This window comes from Ascaphus truei, chromosome 1, assembly GCF_040206685.1.
Source record: "Ascaphus truei isolate aAscTru1 chromosome 1, aAscTru1.hap1, whole genome shotgun sequence".
Classification (NCBI taxonomy): Eukaryota; Metazoa; Chordata; class Amphibia; order Anura; family Ascaphidae; genus Ascaphus; species Ascaphus truei.
In genome coordinates, this window is record NC_134483.1 from 315,957,577 (window position 1) to 315,978,526 (window position 20,950).

Here is a 20,950-nt window from a genome sequence, read left to right on the forward strand (position 1 = left end):
TCAAGTTAGGATTCTTATTGGCCCACGTTATACGGGAGGTTTAAACTTTGCCAAGAGATGAGCAGCCCCTTTTGAAGGTCTGCATCTCTGGAAGCAGGTGGTTTCCGGGGGTGAAATAAATAGGGTTCAGCCCACGGAGACCCCCTACCACAAACAAATGTTAAAAAATAATAAATAAAAAAGGGCATGAATTGCTCTTTTAATGTAGCACTCTAGCAATAACACCTTTTTTGAGTATTGTAATACTGTAGGTTTCCAGTGCATTGACTACTAACATAATTTGTAGGCAGAATGAAACAATTACACAAGATTCTATTTTAAAGCATCTTCTCATTTCCTTTATTTCTCTCTAAAGAACGAATTGTACATTAAAACAACAATTTACTCTGGGAAATGATGAAATAGTGAAGTTATAATTGCCGTGCCTGTCAATATTGACCAACAAGAGAAAGTTCTCAGATCGCAGAGATCTTAGGCTGCGGCCACGCTAGCGCTGAGCGTGACGACCGCTCGGTGCTTGCCGAGTTTAGTTTCAGCAATTTAAATTGTCCCGTCCCCGCTCACGCACACACGCTCACCTACACTTGGCGCTTAGATGAACAAAAAAGAGAGACTTTGAAGCGTGCTCAGTTTGCCCACAATGCCCACCCGCGCCCGCTTGCGAAATAGCTAGGACACTCGGCGCTCACGCTTGGAGAGCTGGCGACGTCACCGCTCAAGCATGAGCGCGGTCAGCGCGACCCAACCCGGACCCAGAGTTGTTGAGCCGAGATGGGTGTGTGTCCCCACCCCCTTTAGCCGACCTGCGAGTCCCCCCCCCCTCTCACACTCCTCCCTCTCATTCTCCCCCGCCTTCCTCTCTCTCCTCTCACATACCCCACTCCCCCTTTTCTCTCATTCCGTTATGTTTATTGCTTCATTAGCTTTTTATTTGGGGATTTACTGCATGTGGTGTATACTAGTCAAGAGTTAGCCAATATGCCAGTGGGATCTGCAACATATTACAGTACTCCTCAATGTTCACATATTGTATCTTTATCCACGAACTGTTGTGTACACCAGGTTCAAAACGACTGAGTGCCATTTCTGCTTAAAAGTAACAAGCAAATGAAAACACACATATAACAGCCTTTGATCGGGTTCTATAAATCTCGAACAGTTCCAATTCTAGTTACAAAGTTCAGTTTGGTATGGGGACTAGTAAAGTCTATATTTATAAACTTTGAGTGTTACTGACAAAAATGTTTTATAATAATAATACTGTAGCCACAAACACAACTTCCAGCAGGCAAGTAGTGATGGGCAAAACTGTCAAAATCAGATTCCCGGAATTCTGCAGATCATTTTGAAAAAATCCATTCCGCTCCGCACACAAAAATCTGCATGCGGATTACATACTTAAAATCCAGGCAGATTCATTCAAATCCTCCATGGACTACAATCTGGACGGACTCTTAATCCGTTGGAGAGGGAGAGCATTCTAATTTTAACACACACACACACACACACACACACACACACACACACACACACACACACACACACACACACACACACACGTCCCTCCAAATAAATTAGGGAGTCATGCTAATGGCTAAGCAAAGTCTAGCTAACTCATAGCCCTCAGTACATATTAGTACTTTGTGCTTGAAGTGCTTTCAAGGTTACAAATACAATCAACAAAATAGATATCCCTTGGAGGTATGCTTGTAGTAGACAGTGTACACTGCAACCCATCAGCTGGTTTTGCGCACACTGCTAGAGCTGTTGTTCTGAATAACAGAGGTTGTGTGGCTTCAACTTCTGATTCTGTTGGGTCTGACATAATACCCCATTCTTCATAAGGTGCCTTAGACTTAACACAATAACACGTTGTGTGCTATGACAAGCAAGTGGAATAGCATCCTGCCGTTTGTAGAGTTTTTTTTATTTTAAAATAAAATATTTCAATTCAGTATGTGTCTGGCACTGGCAGATGGCAGAGAATATTTTTGTTCCTGTTCTGTTATACCATAGCCATTTGGGGGCATAACCTCCCCCCTTTAAAAGCAGCCCACATCCACTTCCTTGTTAATAATTTAATGTTCCTTGTGGAGCACACCTGATATGCTAATAGCTAGATTACATGTGTGAGCAGTGAGCAGCTCAAAAGTATGATGTGACTGTGATACAAAAATCAGCTGGTTTAGCTCACACTGCTAGAGCTGTGACCTAGAAAAGCAGTGGTTGTGGGTTCTAGTCCTGTTGGGTCTGACACCATTCCAGTCATTAGGTTGGTGCCTTAGGCCTTGCCCCCGCTGCCTGCTACAGCGTCCGCCACCGCCGGGCCCGCTGCGAGGGGGGGGGCCGCAGCGCTCGCGCGAGAGCTACTCCTGCTCTCAATAGAATTGAGAGCAGGAACTCGCGTCGAGCGGCTAGGCACGCCCCCCGGCGGTTCAGCCAATGAGGGCGAACCTGCCGGGTGACGTCATGGCCACGCCCCCCCCCCGGTCTCTGCTCCTGCAGTGAGCTGCAGACCAGGGAATCGCCGGAACGCGCAGCCAAAAGCGCGGGCGCGCATTAGAGCACCGTGACCGGGGCCTTAGCCTTAGGCTTATTATCAACTCTATATACGTAGTTGGTATGGAAATCCTTTTAGGAAGTGTGGGGCAGATCCAAAACCACAAAAACAACAACAAAATCACCCATCTCTAATCTTTACTAAAAAAACAAATAGGAGCAGAATTGCAACTCCCTGCAGGCATGCTGTTAAGTTAGGTATTAAGTAATTATTAACCACTTTATTAACATGTACATGGTGCAAACCCAATTACGAACAGAAGATTATATATTTTTGCATAATTCAATAAAATTATACCTGAAAACCATGTAATGTGTCTTTCTATTAAACATGCATTTCTAATTGAATTTTAAAATGTATATGATGTGCACCACCCTCTCCACCCCCTTTTTTCTGTATCCTTCCCAATGTGTTTTTTTTAAACCCATAAAACTTTCAATAAAGGAGGAAAACAAACAAACAAACAAACAAGCATTTCTCATCCCACTGCACATGTAGAGAGTGACTTCGCCAGGTGCGGTTCCCCTGCATAGGATCTCCATTGACTGCTGCACATACTGTATGCTCAGGTGGTCGCAGTACATGATACTTACAGAATTGAGCATGGTCCTCAGCATGCCCAGTAGGAGCAAGGCAGCTTCTGTGCAAACATTGTGGATGGAGGAGAACACATTTCCACTGGATGCGGGAACTCCAAAGATAAAAGTCCAGATGGAGTCCAAATCAAACTAGAAAAAGAAACAACGTTGTCTCAGATTGATGGCAGCTGCACATTGAAAAGAACCTGGGATTTGAAGCCTTCAACCTGCGCATTGGTTCTAGCTGGGCCGCCATCTTCATAAGATTACTATAGGCAAGGCCCGGTTTTGTATCACTCGACTCAACAGCTTTTCTCTTCGAGAAACAGCAATGAGCTCAAAAGAAAATGAAAGCAGGTGAACACATCCTTGCCCGCTGGAGCAAGGGTGGCACACTGCCTTCTACCAATATGAAAATGCAAATAGCAGGAAAACTGCACGTTAGGACTTACAAATTATTTTTTCAGTAGTAGTTGTCATAGGCAGCGAAAGGAAACAAGCAGTTTGCTGTTAGTAGGATTTGTAATGTATCACAGCAATGGATCTATCCACAATAGGTAATAGTTGCTAAAGACTTCGTATTATAAACCATGGGATCTCTTCATTGCCAATCAAATGTAGGAATTATTTTTATTTTATTTTTAAATGTAGAATCATTTAAACAGATGTATTTCTAGGCTTTTAGCCACTTTTGCCATGGCGGCCATTTCCTCCCAAAGAGGTAATAGGGATGAAGCGTGTATGATTACATGGTAACAAAAAGACCTGTCTGGCGCCAAAGATGACACTCGTAGATAAACCACATAGGGAAAGTCCTTCCGGTAATTCTTATCCGTCTGTCAGATGGATTGAGGCTCCACATTTTTCTTTTCCAAGTTCCAACGAACATATAGAGGAAAGGGATACAAAACCGTGCCCTAATAGTGCATTATCTTTGGTATACAGGTCCAGTATCCACTGGGCAATGTTGAATAATAATAAGCGGAACACTTCAGTATAAAATTAATACATCCTAAAAGAATGTTATTTAATGGGTTAATAAACACAAGATATTATGACATGAATGCTGCCAAATGAGCTGTATATTGAATATCAAGCTCCAAATGATCCTGATAGGACCAACTCTCCGGCAAGAGTAAAATTGGAATCCTACTCACACTTAGCTCCTAGGACTTGCGCCCCGTAAGTAGGACCCTTTAAACCAGTTATCTTCCGGCTGTATCTTCCTTCCGAAGCGGCAATCTCCTCACGTCTGCCGTTGTTTAGCTGCACGCCTGGGAATAGCACTCTCCCTGTATGGCTGCACGGCCGCAGGTGGTGACGTCACTGCCTTCAGGATCCAGCTACGGAGTCCCTGTCCCACTAGGGATGTGGATTTCCAGAGGCTGGCTCTGCAGGTGGCAGCTGTAAGTGGGACAGGGACTCCGTAGCTGGATCCTGAAGGCAGTGACGTCACCATCTGCGGTCGTACAGGGAGAGTGCTATTCCCAGGCGTGCAGCTAAACAACGGCAGACATGAGGAGATTGCCGCTTCGGAAGGAAGATACAGCCGGGAGATAACTGTTTTAAAGGGTCCTACTTACGAGGCACAAGTGCTAGGTGCTAAATGTGAGTAGGATTTCAATTTTACTCTTGCCGGAGAGTTGGTCCTATCAGGATCGTTTGAAGCTTGATATTCAAATCGACAGCTCATTTGGTAGCATTCATGTCATAATATCTTAGTGTTTATTAACCCATTGAATAACATTCTTTGAAGATGTATTAATTTTATACTGAAGTGTTCAGCTTATTATTGTTCAACATTGCCCAGTGGATACTGGACCTGTATACCAAAGATAATGCACTATTAGTGCACTCTTTTGTATCCCTTTCCTCTATATGTTCGTTGGAACTTGTAAAAGAAAAATGTGGAAAAAAATGTGGATCTGACAGACGGATAAGAATTACCGGAAGGACTTTCCCTGTGTTGTTTATCTACGAGTGTCATCTTTGGCGCCAGACAGGTCTTTTTGTCACCATAGTACTTTTGATTGTGGAGACAATCACCGAGACTCGTTAGGCAACCTACTGGACTTTAAGTTATATTCCGATTGTATCCATTATATATCACATTTATAATACTAGCACATTTTTGCACTGTTTTTCCATTGCACAGTTGTATGATTACATGCCTATTATATAGTTTCAAGTAGAAATGGAGAAAAAGAAAATAGAAACAGGGAATGGTATATGTTACGGGGGATTCAATTACACTGTGTATTCACACAAGAACTTTACTATACCACATACATCTTATACAGGAACATATATGTAATATGAAAGACTGAAGGACATGCTTCTTAGTTCTCACAAGTCATTCAAGTGGGAAACGGTTTACCAAGACCAGGGCTGGTCAGAGTGTATCTTGCGCTCTTTAGTGGACAAATGGAATATATATTATGGAGTACGCTCATTTAGAAGCTGACATCACAAGACAGTACAGATCAAACAGTTTGAGGACATCAGCTCCAGAAATAATGTGCCAATCTAATCTTGCTTCCATGAATGGAGAAGATATAGAGCGTACAGTGCAGTGCTTCTTAAATGTCTCTCCAGGGCCCTGAGTCAAGCCAGGTTTCTCAGATAACCATCCAACTTCCTATTCATATGCAAACTAGGTAAATTCACCTGTTTCCAAATGCATTGCTCATTCCTAAAACCCGGTGTTCCCGGGGGGGGGGGGGGGAAGGGGGGGAAGGTTTTAGAATCACTGGTGTAGAGTGAACAGCGGGTAGAAGAGAGAAGCATATCTCTGAGAAGGAGAAGTGTTAGAACAAGCGGTCATTCTTTGCCGCTGGAGGGTGAGAGGCTCAGGGGATATGTTAGGAAAGTATGTCTTCATTGGAAAGTGCAGTGGATTTGCAGTACAGCCTCCCACAGATGGTAGAGGCGAATACATTAAGGGCATTCAAAGATGCTTGGCAGAGACACAAGGCTATGTTAAATACAGTATGGACGAATCCAAGGGGCCCTTTCAACAATTTTGCAGGGGGGTCCAAAAAAATGTAGTTACGACACTGAAAGTAACCAAAGGATCCTTTCGAATCTGAGGTTTAACAACAAATCGAACAATGTGCTGACTAGGCGGAACCAGCGTTTATTTGCTTTCAAATTCTACAGTATGTTTCAAACATCCGGTGTAGCTATCAATTCGGCAAAGTGACACCAAGACACCTGGCCTTAAACTACAGGTGGAACACTTTAATTAGTGTATGGGTGTAGTAAAAAGTATAGCTTTTGAGTTTGGACATGCAGCGAGATAGTAACACAGAATGACTAATGCAGAAATGGTAGATACTTTACAAAACTAATTTTAGTTAATGCACCAAGTAAATAGCCCGAGTGAAGAAATTACATGTACACAGGTCAATTTATTGACAATATTGCCATTTGTAATACTTGATAACCAGTCCCCACAGTCTTTAAGGAGGCAATCCAAGCGGTCGATGTTTTTTTTAACAAAGAATTGAAGCAGGGGGTCTCCGGAGCTGAACCCCATTCATTTCAGCTCCGGAGACCCCCTGCTTCCAGAGATCCTTATCTCCATAAGGGTGCCGGTAGCCACTCGGCTAGCAGGTACTGTATCACGTTTTATAGCTCCCGTGCCCTGCGGGCCAATAGGAAGCCATGACATCATCAGTTTCGGCTTGCGCGACGCGGGAGCTTGAAACTTTGCCGAGATACCGGCACCCCCTTTGGAGGTCTGTATCTCGGGAAGCAGGGGCTTAAATTAATGGGGTTCAGCTCAGGAGACCCCCTGATTCAATCCCTTGCTAAAAATAATAATTTTTAAAAAGCGCATGTATTGCTCCTTTAAAGCAGCAAGTCAAGCAATATCCTACATGTGTTTTTTTTTTTAATAAATCAGTTCTGTACTATGAGAAAATACTTGTAGCATTTAAATAAAATTAAAAAAAATAAAAATGTTTTAAAGACATTATTAATGTTTCTAATGTAGGAAGCACATCCAAAGTGACAGTCCCTCCCCCATCTGATAGGCGCTGGCTCTTGAGCCCCGCCCTCTCTCTAGCATTGCACCAATTGTATCTAGTAACTGCCCAGCCAATCATATTCCAGGACTACATTACCCACAATGCTGTGCAAGAACGGAATTAAATAACCCGGAGCAAGCGATAGATTACAGGAGAACGGATCGATCTGCAGCTTAGCTAATCACTTGTCGGTGTGCAGATTGTATTGATGTATACATATTGAATGGTAAAAAAAATATATATATATTTATTTATTTTTTAAACGGCAGCTTGAACTGCAGCTGTAAATTTTCTGGGAATTACAACTTTCGCAATGCGAAGGGATGCGAGTCAGTGATGTAATCGCTGTCCTGCATATCCCAAATACGAATGAGTGCCACACGGATCGCTTCATATTGGTAGTTGTGCTAAGCAGAGGATGGACCCTTGTATACTCGAAAGGATGAAGACTGCTGTAGATGCCTCTCTTCACTAGAGTCCAGCTGCAAGCAGCGCACGGCTGGCTTCACCCTGTTGAACAGAACAAAGGCCGCACTACACCGCAGTCACTTCCAGCTCTACAGAGGTTAAGAGCGAAAAAGATGTGCATGCCTTACTGGCTAATTCCTACCTGGCCACATCGGTTACTTCGGCTGCTGGCGACAGGTGCACTGACCTGCAAGTTCTCAGGCAGCTCAGTGACCGGCTGCTGCAGAAAAAGTGCCATGAGCAGAAAGTAAAGTGCGGGTACGTTAGTGTGCTTGGGGAGCAGCGACTGCAGGACCGGGAAGCCGGGGAAATGACAAGAATCGCGATTAATCTCCCTGAGTGTTGACCTGCCACCGGCACTCCTTCCCACGTTGAATCCTAAGAAAACAAAAAAAAATAGCAATAATCTCACGGTGGCCAGCAAGGGTGCTTACAGAAACAACAAATTAAAAGATGCGGAAAGCAGTGATTGAGAAATCTGGCTAAAGGGAATCTTCCCTTCACTGCTTCTTTCTATTGTTGTTATTACGTGACTTGCTCAGGGATTAATGCAGGCGAGCTCAACTCCAGTCCTCAAGCCTCCCTCAACAGGTCAGCTTTTCAGGATATCCCAGCTTCCGCACAGGTGGCTCAACCAGTCCCTGCTTCAGCACAGGTGATGCAGTCTTTGACTGAACCTCTGATTGTGCCATCTGTGCTGAAGCTGGGATATCCTGAGAACCTGACCTGGTGGGGTGTTTGAGGATTGGAGTGGAGCCCCCCTGGATTAAGGTGTTTTGACTTTTTAAAATATCAGGGCCAATCTTTATATTTAAACAACAGGATCTATTGTTCTCCCCTCCAATTATGTTTTTACCACATAAATATAGAATAAACTTTCAAAAATATCTAAAGAGCTCTGGCCCATCATCATAATTTTTTTTATTAAAGATTCTGCTATTACAAAATCAAACGTACAGTAAAAATACAGAAAGCAAAGGTTTTGTGATTCATGCGTTTTGTGCATTTTATATGGAAACTAAAATGAGAAAGCACAATTTAGAGCAGTTTCCGGTTTTATCGTAAAAGAACACACTTGGTGAAGTGGACTTCCACCTCGTATTAAAGGACATTTACCTAGCACAGTACCAATCTTATTGGTCAAGACAGAATCTGTGTGGTCAAGCCAACCCCCTCCGCTCACGCCTTCCTTGAACTTGATGATGATATGTTGGTTACTCAGCAGAACCACAAGAATCCTCATGGCCGAAGTGACTGTGGTGGAGTGCAGGTGTTCCTCCATGAACATTATGATCCAGTCAAAACCAAGAGTCTTGACCAGCTCTTCACAAGATCTAGACAAAAAAAACGGCAAGAACAGCATATTAGCCATAGCTGGCAATGCTACATCAAACACCAATTCAAAACCAACTGGGCCTATGGGGATTATCCATCGAACTGTGGACTTCCAACAGAGAGATTATCCAACAAAAACTCCCATTGGCTTCAGCGTGCGTTTACGTGCGATAGTGTCCTATCAGCACGATCCCAGATTAATCAACTGTGTGTCAAGCTGCCGTGTGTGCCAATGAATCAGTGTGGCAAGGATGTGTATTAATTGTAGTCACCGGAGTGCGATTTGGGTTAGCAAAATCAGATCAGATTTTTTCAGTACTTGGTATATAACCTTCAAAGGAGTGGAAAACAAATCTCCCAGGATATGTATGGGTAGATCATCTCTAGGTAGGAGTCTTGAAGACGTTAGAAAGGCTAAACTTTAGTACAACCATGAAACCCTACTAGAAGTGGAATCTATACTTTATGGGAACATATTTTCTCAATGCTTTATACTGCAGTCTACCGACAGACATTGACACATATTTACTAAGCAGTGCTATTCCAGAACACACCAGAAAACACATTGAACCAAAAGGTGTCTTCTAGCATAAGCAGGAAGAAAAATGTGAATGTGTGGTGCAATACCAGTGGCAAAAATAATGGAAGAGAGAGGTGAACTCCAATAAAAAATAAAAAATAAATGTATTTAATTAGTCATAGAAAAAATAAAACGCAGTATCGACCCAGCTAAACGTTTCACGCCTTGATAAAGTGCTACGGCATGAAAAGCACAGGTGTTTTTTAACCTCCTTTTGTACCACGACTAATTAAATACATATTTTTTATTGGAGTTTACCTCTCTATTTCAGCATTTTTTCCTACTGGTAATGCACCGCACTTTCCCATTTTTCTCCCTGCTTCTGTATCCAGCAGAATTGCACATGGAGGTCTTCCCTATGACCCACAGAACGGACGACCAGACTCATAAGCATGCGAGGACGGTTTTGTGGTTACGCCATTGTCAATCTGCTTCGATTGTATGGATGTGCTACAGTACAGACACATGTGAAGAATAGGTACAAGGAAAGTAAGCGCAAACCTTTAAAAATATATATATTAATACATAAAAAATAAAACAATAAATATCACCAAGAGGAGATGCAGCTGGTGTGAGAGATTTCTCAATCTCTCAAAGTAACATATGGGGGAGGACACAAAGCGCAAGAACTCCTCTCCAGGGTGGAAAAGATCACAGGGAATCAGATAACGACGTTGGCAGCATATGTAGGAAGGAAAAAGGAAAATATAGTGCAGCACAGTTTTAATTAACAAAAAGTACTAGAGCAGGGAGCTCCAATTCACTCTCATGCTCCAGAATAAAATAAGGCAGTTTAACCATTCTGGGTTCAGTAGAGACGCAGCTCTGCTCGGCTCTATTCAGCTTTCCTCGTCTCTCTCTTCCGCACTTCGGGCGGCGTCTGACGTCACGGACCTGTTCCTCCAATCCTCCACTGGTAAGGGAGGGATCGTCTGGCTCCGTAGCTGGTGTCAGTGTCAGCGCGAGATATTTCAGCGGGGAGACGCAGAGAAAACAGCTGACGGCACAGCAGAGAGTCTGCAGAGAGTCTGCACTGCTTCACAGGTCAAAGCACATACGATATCCCTACACGTTTCATCCGAATGGCCAAACTTCTTCAGGGGTGCCACCCCTGAAGAAGTCCGGCCATTCGGATGAAACGTGTAGGGATATCTTATGTGCTTTGACCTGTGAAGCAGTGCAGACTCTCTGCAGACTCTCTGCTGTGCCGTCAGCTGTTTTCTCTGCGTCTCCCCGCTGAAATATCTTGCGCGGACACTGACACCAGCTACGGAGCCAGACAATCCCTCCCTTACCAGTGGAGGATTGGAGGAACAGGTCCGTGACGTCAGACGCCGCCCGAAGTGCGGAAGAGAGAGACGAGGAAAGCTGAATAGAGCCGAGCAGAGCTGCGTCTCTACTGAACCCAGAGTGGTTAAACTGCCTTATTTTATTCTGGAGCATGAGAGTGAATTGGAGCTCCTTGCTCTAGTACTTTTTGTTAATAAAAACTGTGTTGCGCTATATTTTCTTTTTTCCTTCCTACATATGCTGCCAACGTCGTTATCTGATTCCCTGTGCTAATCCCCACCCTGGAGAGGAGTTCTTGCGCTTTGTGTCCTCCTCCACATGTGAAGAATACTCTGCCGCTGTTATGTCTGGTTACTTTGTATGACAGCTTTCAGCTATCTTTAAGTCTGAAGGTTCCAGGCAGACATTATCTTCTCTACACAAGCCCCAGTATTTACTAGTTGTCACCTTTACACGGGAACTCGAGTTAGAAATGATATCATTTTCAGCACTTTTTAGATGATTGCATTGCGCATGTCCCTTATTTCTTCTGAGCACTATAATCCATTCAGGACTATATTTTGTCTTCTAATATATGACCCTCTATTCTCTCTCCATGCAAAAACAGCCCAAGGTAATCTACTTGCATAAGTGGATAAAGTGGGATGAATGACAATTACTATAGTAATGCCACAAAATATTTTACCAACTAAGCTAATCTTTATATTAGAAAAGTGGGATCTGAAATTTCTCTCCTCTCTATTTATGTTTTTACAGCATAAATATACAATAAACCTTGAAAAATATCTAAAGAGCTTTGCCCTGTGGGGTTATCCCATAAACTGCGATAGTGCTAATCAGGACACCATCACACAGAATCTCCCATTGAAGGCAATACCACAACTGAATGAATAACTCCTGTGTGTCATGTAATCGATGTAACAAGGTTCCCTGTATCAATTGTAGTTACCCGAGTGTGAGTCGGGTCAGTAAGTGATAAGGAGCAATTGGAATTAGTGGAGGAGAAACCTATTGCATATAAAGGATAATGCTGATGAACATGAAAAAATAACATGATATTTGACTCCAATATACATCCTTTGAGTCAGTCTGCCAATAAATGGTAAAAAATCTGTCATACATGGATATCCGCAAGAATGCATTAGGTGAAATGTAACTACAGTGATTTTGTGGGTAACCACTACAGAGCCATAGGGTATCATTAGCATAGGAGATTTCTTGGCATGTTACAGTATTGATTCTGACAGACCGGCAAATCGATTCTCATCACACTTTGCTTCTCGTATCAAAATGTCATTTTGGGATTTATTGGACTTGTAAAAGGTTATAAAAAATATGATGGGGGAAAAAAAAAGGAATTAGGGATGAAGCATCATCATGCTCGGAAGTCAGAAAAACAATTAAAATAAACAAGGTACAGTTCAACAGGCATCCATTGCAAGGCGAGTGAATATATCCAGATTACAATGTTATACAATGTTATACATGGTAAAAAGTCTGTTTTCTATTTTACAAGTCACTTATTAGAGCCGTCTGCATTTACCTCCTGGTATGGAGGGTACTGTGGCCAATAGTGCTCAATGAAGAGCGGGTGAAAATATGATTGTAGTAATGCGCCATTAATCAAGTGCTGTATGAAACATGTCACATGATGACGTTAATCAGCTCCAATAATCCATATGATACTCCTTCACTCTGCTGTCGTTGCTTATTGTTACAAGGACATAGATTGAATTGACTAAGAATATACTGTAGCATTGCTCATTTTTTTTCTTTTATTTTGTATCCACAGAGGTCTATGATCAATACTGTAACCAGGGTAATTAAAATCCTTTAACCAATTCTAAAAATAAAAAAACCCAGAGCCCAGACCGCTGTGAGAAATAGACAGAGTAAAGCACAGAACAGCGTGATCAGGCTAATTACTGATTGGCATACTGTACATGTGGTCTATGTTCTAGCGCAGGGGGGCTCAACTTTAGTTCTCAAGCCCCCACAGCAAACAGGTCAGGTTTTCAGGATATCCCTGCTTCAGCACAGGTGGCTCAATCAGTCCCATGCTTCAGCACAGGTTGCTCAATTAGTCCCATGCTTCGTTGACTGAGCCTCTGATTGAGCCCCCTGTGCGAATATGGGATATCCTGGAAACCTGACCTGTTGAGGGTACTTGAGGGATGAAGATTTGCACCCCTGTCCCAGCACCAGCTCTACTCCTAGTTGTGCTTATTAGGCTGAAGGACTAGCTCAGTGGTAAGGTCACTGGGTGAGAGCGGGTTGAATCCCAGTGTCAGCTCTCCTCGTGACCTTGGGCAAGTCACGCAGTTTCCTTGAACTAGAGCTATACAAGAAAGAAAGAAAAAAACAAACAGTATTATATATCATGCCGACTCCCATAGTACTTACTGCAGATTGACTGTGGTCTTTTCCTTTGTGGTGTACAGAAGTCTGAGAAGCATATCCAAAAGTCTGTTTCTTAGCAGGATAAGATTAGCTGAAACAAGTCCTCCGAAATCATCTTCAGCACCTTGGGAGACACATGAATACAGAGTATATGGTATTAACAGCACCTCAATAGAGGTAAATTACTAACAGATGAAGGTGTGGTGCACGGGAACAAAAGAGGGGCCCCGAGTCCCTCTAAATTGGCAATAAGAACACAGAGAATGTTCCCAGCACTCAATAGAAATTATCAATGCAAACGACACTGAATGATATGCAAAAAAGTGTCAATTTTACCAATTGAAAAAAATGTGTACAAAATATGGCAAACCGTTTGCATTAGACAATGATATTGTTCTAGTCTATCAAGTATAACCACAAATGGTATCCAAATAGTATGAACTCTGACAAAATGGGGGCTGGCCACAATGCTGCCATAGTTGCAAATGAGCGATTCTCCCCTTTCCCTCCCCCCCATGGTTGGGGAAACATTGTTGATCTCAAATACCCCCTCACCTCTCGCTTCTCACAAATTGCAGCAGCCTCAATAAAGCTAAATCAGATACAGTATGTTTTATTGTTCCTTAAATGAGACAACTATTATTATAAAGATGTGATGGTTAAAACTGTAAATCACCCTGCATGATTTTCTTCAGTCAACTTATCTGAATCAAAAAGGGCCACCTTGATCAGAACTGGCCCAGCATTATCATGGGGACCCACTACATCTACATTTTCAGGAGCAAGAAAGGCCAATGACGTCACAGCCAAGAACCTAACGCATGAGAGGATGTCGCTAGGATTGTCTCTCTTATTCAATGATCAGGAAGCCATTTTAACCTAAAGGGCACATCACGGGTAAAGATTTACTCTTGAATAGTTTTGAAAATGTGCACAATGTTTAACATGAAATACACGTACATATCTCTAAAAGAAATATTTTAGAAGGGCACTGCTGCTTTAAATGAGACTAAAGAGCATTCTACACAGAGGTATACAATGCTGGTACAGGAACAAGCGTTATGCAATCATTCTAATATTAAAACCTTGAAACCATATTTACCAAGTGAATTGCTCTTGCACAAAGGGAAAGGTATTCGCACAGCCAGGGATGTTTACTCATGACTCTAAATCAGCATGATTGACGCAATAAGGATAAGTCTTGCGCACGAGAGCAGAGGGGGAAAAAAACGACATTTCATGATACCACTTGCTTGAGAAAAGGCCGTGACACAAAAGCATTGCTTTTCCCTCAGCACTTGCCTGGAAGACTAATTAAAGTATCCTTCTTACATTAATCATGCTGTTGGAAAATTGTGAGTAATCCCTTTCACTTTGAGTTTACATGTGTATCTCTGTGGGGTTTAGCTGCTTTGGTTTTAGCATTTAATTATCTTCTTTACATTTTGCTTTTACTGGTGTATGCGGCATTGTGTGTTTTTGCCCTCACATACAGGTTTCAAGCACCAGTGAACAGAATCGCATGCTGCGGGGTACTGTGTGTATAGCAATGGTGTTAAACCTCAGTTCCATGGAACCTTGGGCTACCAGAGATTCCGTGTGGAATGTTAGGATAATAGACCCAGGTACACAAGTAAGTTACGGCGAGTAAAAGAAGTGACTGCAGAATAAGGATATGATATGACCCATCAGTCTAGATGTTTCAACCATAATCTTCATTCAAGTATCAAGTACAGGCGGCACGATTCAGGTAATTTATAAAATTATAAACAAGCGGAATGGATTTCAATACTATAATATGTAGCATTTGTATTTTACCCTACAGTATGTTACAAAATATAAGCCCAAGCACAGCAATAGTATTTCATGTACATAACATACGGTAATTGGGCATGGATTCCACACAGTCACAATACATATTTAAGGGGTCCAACAGAGTCCCAACGAATTCTGTGTTCTGTGGTTCTAAAAAGGTTGAAGATCCCTTGTGTGTGTTTTTCTATACAACTAAAATCATATATCTGACACTGTACGGCAGTAAGGCAATGAGGAACCACCTACCTGCTTCAGGTTTCTCTTCATTATTTACTTCCATAATTACAAACTTCTCACACACTGCAAACGTAGGTAACGTTGAAGAGATGAATTGGCCAAACCTGTGTAGGCAGAATGAGAAAGACAGTATAACCTGTTTGACAAATTCATATTTTCTTACTCACACATTTAGTTAATAATTCTACTGTCCAAGCACTTTTCTCCCAAACAAATGTACTTAATTTTCTTAAAAAGGAACGTTACTGGATGCGCATGCGCGGCAGGTTGGAGATGGTGGTGTAACTGCACAGCTCCGCCAACCGCCGCCAGATAATAGATAATAAACGATAATAAAACCAAACTTGGACACTTCAAAATCAGCGCTAGAAATCCCTAACATATCCCAGAATATAATCGGAGACCGGAGGCGACATGGCAGCGACCAGGCAAAGAACAAAGCGCAAATCCGATATGCGCTCCTACCTCATCGGCCAGAGCAAGACCGGGGCAGCGGAGCTCTTGGCAATGTCTGACTCCGATTCGGCCCAAGATCTGCAGGAAGAAGCGGCCGCAGCGGGCCACTCCAGAATAATAAAAATGGAAATCTCCCGTCTGCTTGTTGATTTAAAAACATTCTTCAGAGGTGAGGTGGAGGGGCTCCGCAAAGACATACTTCAAATCGTCACCAGGACAAATGAGCTGGAGGAGCAGATGGAAGAAAGCTCCAAACAGCACCAGGAGACACACTCGCGGGTGCAGGCTATGGAGGAAAGGATAGCTGACCTCGAATCCAGGCAAGAAGATAGCGAGAACAGAGACAGAAGGAACAACCTGAGGGTCAGGGGAATACCTGAGGACATTCTAGACCCAGAGGCCCTCTTGACCCGGTGGATGGCATCTATCCTCCCAGGCAAGTCAGAGTCAGACCTGAGGATGGATAGGTGCCATAGGGCACTAAGATCAAAGCCATTGCCCTCAAACCCCCCCAGAGATGTAATCTTGAGACTACACTATTTCTCAGTGAAGGAGAAGGTGAGCAGGATTGCTAGGGCCACCCCACACATCACATACGAAGGTATAACCCTCACAGTGTACCAGGATATATCCCCTCTCACCCTGGCTAGGAGCAGAGCAGTGGGACATATCACAAAAGAACTACGGGACCGGGAGATCCGATACCGGTGGGCTTTTCCCTTCGCCCTTGTGGCCATTAAAAATGGACGTTCCCTAGTACTCCGGCACCCGTCGGAAGGGGTGAACATTTTAAAGAAATTGGGGGTCAGGGGGGTACCAGACTCTGCTTTCCGTGGAGCCCAAAAGGGGACCACGGTAGATGTATCAGGGAGAAGATCGGGATCTTCTTCCCCAAAAGAAAAGCAGCGAGAGAAAGAAGCAAGAGGGGGCAAGAGCCCATGAACAACACAGGTTGCTGAAGTTAATAAAGTTCAAAAAAGTTACGAGGCGCAGTTATCGACGCGCAGTTCCCCCAGTTTAACCCACTAAAAAACAGTTGCCCATCAATACTAAAAATGTTACCAGCACAGGTGAAAGGAGGGCAAGAAAAGGAGATCCAGACGGTTGAATTTTGCCCGGAGATCTTCGGCCACGTTTTCGAGCCTAAAATGGCGATTTCAAACTTACCTGAGGTTGAAGATACAATCAAGGCGCGAGGATTTCAATGGCGGACGAGGTTTCGGCGGGAGAGAATGATCCATAGGTGAGATCCGCACAGACACATGCCCATGGACTGGTCTTCTCCCCGCGAGGAGCTGCCTCCAAATACGACCGCCTCGCCCAGCTCGACGACGCCACTGCACCGGATCTCGCGAGAGCGAGAGTTGAGAAGCACAGACCGGATACAGCAGAAGCCGGATGGCTGACCTGACAATCTCGGGGACCCGGAAGTGAACAGGTCCTCCCTGGCGGGGGTACGCGAATTCCGCCGCCGGGGAGAGCCACAAGTTGCGGCTCAATCTGAGATCGACCCAGGACTGTTGCGCACGGTCGGCAGAGTGGTAGATATGGGCGCATAGTGGGAGTAGCGGAGGGGCAGAGGGCAAGTTAGAGACAGATGACGGAGACCCACACACGGAGACAGAGTGTGGATTCTCGCATCAAAAGGGGGGGACCCGGGATAAAGATTTTATATCTCAGTAGGGAGGGGTGTGGAGGGGGGGATCACACAAGGTATCTAGATAAGAGTTCATAGGGGTAGTTAGGGAGGGAGGGGAGGGCGGGATAGTTAAAGGTTAGAGATTAGAGATAGTTATTGTTAAAATTGAAGATAGATTACGGGACAATAGCCAAGTTTTGGTTACCTTTAATGCCGACGGGGGGAGGTGGGTTGCCACTCTACCTGCAGGCATGTGCGTCGACCCCAGGGAAGTGGGCTCAACCTGCTACCCTGGCAAAGACCCGGATATTCATGGCTGGGACGCAGAGCCATGAAACTGGACCAAGAGGGAGGGGGGTCTAGAGAGAGAGAATCTCTTCCGGGCAACGAACCCGAGGTCCAGTTGGACCAATACGGTTCTTGTTGTTTTTCTGTGTTCTTTGTATTCGTGTTTTTTCCTTATGTTTTACCCCTTCCCCGCCCCAGCCCCTGAAGGCGAGAGACTGAAGATGATCTATAGGAGCAAGCAAAGCAGTTCAAGCACCTCACAGGAGATACCGGACCTGGGTAAGCGCGAGATTTATAACATTATGCAATACACATACCACTATATAGGATGGCGGTAACTTTCATATCTCAAAATGCCAAGGGACTAAATAGCCCAAACAAAAGGAGAGTCGCCTTCTCAGAGTTTAGAAGGAGGCGGGCAGACATAGTTTTCTTGAAGGAAACTCATTTCAGCTCAAGGAAGAGCCCAAAATTCCTAGACGCACACTATAGACAAATGTACCTATCCTCAGGGGAAGAGAAAAAAAGAGGGGTAGCTATACTGTTCCATAACAAAACCCCCTTCCAAGTTGAGAGGATAAAGCGAGACCCTGAGGGTCGGTTTATTGTATTAGTAGGTCTCCTCAAGCAAAATAGAATAACTTTGGCCTGTGTGTATGCACCTGGAGAAGGGCAACCTCTCTTCTTTGATACATTCTTTAGGAAACTACAGCAGTGGTCAGACGGACTTATAATATTAGGAGGGGATTTCAATACCGTCATAGACCCGAGAGTTGATTGGTCCACCTCTCCACAAACTCCGCGGAAAGAGGGAAATACCCTCCTTTTGAAAGGCTTGAAACAGCTTGGTCTTGTGGACATATGGAGGGGGCAACATCATGGAGACCGTAGTTATTCTTTTTATTCCCACCCTCACGACAGTTATAGCAGAATTGATCACTTCTTTGTATCCGGTAGGATGGTCCCACAAATTGCCGACACAAACATACATGACATTACATGGTCGGATCATGCATCGGTAGAGCTGCGATGCAGTCAAATTGGGTCTGTTAAACTAGGAGCAAACTGGAAACTAAATGAATCCATAATTAAAATCCCAGATATCCAGAAACAAGTCAAAGCTCCAATCTCAAACTATTTTCAGATTAATGAGGGCAGTGTGGAGTCCCAGACCATGCTTTGGGAGGCTCACAAGGCCACGATTAGAGGGGTGCTAATTGGCATTGCTGCTGGCAGAAAGAGGAGAAGGGAGGCCAAATTAACCCAGCTTTATCAAAGGTTACACGAGCTCTCTACGCTACATAACCGAACAGGTAGAGATGACACACTACAGGAGTTGAAGGATGTTAGGATTGAGCTAAATCTCCTCCTGACTTCCAGGGCCGAGAAAGACATGAGTTGGACGCAGAGGAAGTTCTATGAGAAAGCTAATAAACCGGACACTATGCTAGCCACCAGACTTCGAAATCGGAATTTTATTTTTAATATACATTCTATTAGAACAGCAGAGGGCCGGATCTCCTCTAACCCTAAAATCATTGTGGAAGAGTTTGCAAAGTTTTATGCTCAGTTGTACAATGGGGAGAAGGTGGTTCATAATACCAAGACAAGCAGTAAACTGCGGAAATTCTTGGTAGATGCAGCCCTGCCACAATTAACCAGGATAGAGAGAGAAGCAATACAATGCGACTTTACGAGAGAGGAATTAACAGCGGTAGTGAAAAACTTGAAGACATCAAAAGCCCCCGGTCCGGATGGGTTCTCCAATCTGTATTATAAAAAATTTATTGGAGTGTTAGCTCCACACATGCTCCGGTTGTTTAATGGAGTGTTAGCAGAAGAATCTTTCACGGAACAGATGCTCCAGGCGTCAATCTCGGTAATTCATAAAGGGGATAAAGACCCCACAAATTGTCAAAGTTATCGGCCAATATCATTGATTAATACAGATGTTAAAATCTATTCCAAATTACTGGCCAACCGATTAAGTGTCATCCTGCCAAGGTTAATACACCCGGATCAAGTTGGCTTTGTTAGAAATAGACAAGCGGCCGACAATACTAGACGCATTATAGATATAATAGATTTCGTAGGAGCCAACGAGATCCGAAGTGTGGCCTTAAGCCTAGACGCGGAAAAAGCCTTTGACAGGATTAACTGGCCATACTTGGAATCCACACTTGGGGCATTTGGGTTCGGTGGCATATTCCGAAGGGCAATAAAAGCATTATATACAGCACCAGCAGCAAAGGTGGTTCATCAAGGGTTCCCCTCAGGGCTGTTTCCAATTAAAAGTGGCACGAGGCAGGGATGCCCGCTATCGCCCCTGTTGTTTGCCCTATGCATCGAGCCACTTGCAGCACAAATTCGGAGCAACGCTGATATCTCTGGAGTACAAATCCACTCCCAAGAACACAAAGTGGCTTTGTACGCAGATGACATTATTCTAACTCTTACCAAGCCGCTCATCTCATTACCTAACCTGTTTGAGCTTCTAGAGCGTTTTGCCCAAATCTCTGGGTTCAAAATTAACCAGACAAAATCAGAGGCACTAAGTCTCAACATACCTAGAGCGATGGAGAAGCTGATAGAACTCAACTTTGAGTTTAAGTGGCGTCCCACATCCATGAAATATTTAGGAGTGCATATTACAAAAAAAGTAGGAGCTTTGTATCAGGCTAACTATCCCAGTTTGTTGAAGACTCTCAAAAAGGAGTTAAATGACTGGACGGCATATGGTATTTCATGATTGGGGAGAATTTATAACGTCAAGATGAACATCCTTCCCCGCATTTTATATCTGTTCCAAACTCTTCCGATAGCCGTGGTGCGTGCAGACATTACAGGGCTTCAACAATCAATCTCAAAATTTATTTGGAATGGGAAAAAGCCACGGATCAAAAACAAATTGATGCAGAAACCTAAAGAGGCTGGGGGTCTGGCAGTTCCGAGCGTTATATCCTACTACAAAGCGGCACAATTGTGTCAAATCACGCAATGGCATGGCGACCCTGAGCTCAGGCGATGGGTGGCGCTGGAGAGGGAGATGTGTGCCCCGCTTGAGCTCAGGGACCTAATCTGGTACCCGAGGATACGGGTGAAGGATATACTCGTTCCACTGTCCTCTGTTCTTAACTCACTCTCGGTCTGGGAGGCATCCAAAAGTAATCGCTCGATAACCTCTAAACACACACTTATGGCTCCCCTATACGGTAATCCAGACTTTGCTCCTGGTTTAGCAAACAAGAGTTTCCCGCTATGGCGCAAATTGGG

At 43.8% G+C, this 20,950-nt stretch overlaps 1 protein-coding gene across 1 annotated transcript in view; it reads right to left on the reverse strand.

The window, feature by feature from the left end:
* Positions 1-20,950, reverse strand: part of WDFY3 (WD repeat and FYVE domain containing 3) — a 321,115-nt gene that overhangs the window by 94,827 nt on the left and 205,338 nt on the right. The window contains exons 29-33 of the mRNA XM_075604516.1: positions 15,304-15,398; positions 13,246-13,366; positions 8,754-8,971; positions 7,780-8,015; positions 3,154-3,288 (exon numbers count right to left, since the gene is read on the reverse strand). Coding sequence (XP_075460631.1) covers positions 3,154-3,288; positions 7,780-8,015; positions 8,754-8,971; positions 13,246-13,366; positions 15,304-15,398 — 805 coding nt within the window. The remainder of the gene's footprint in view (positions 1-3,153; positions 3,289-7,779; positions 8,016-8,753; positions 8,972-13,245; positions 13,367-15,303; positions 15,399-20,950) is intronic.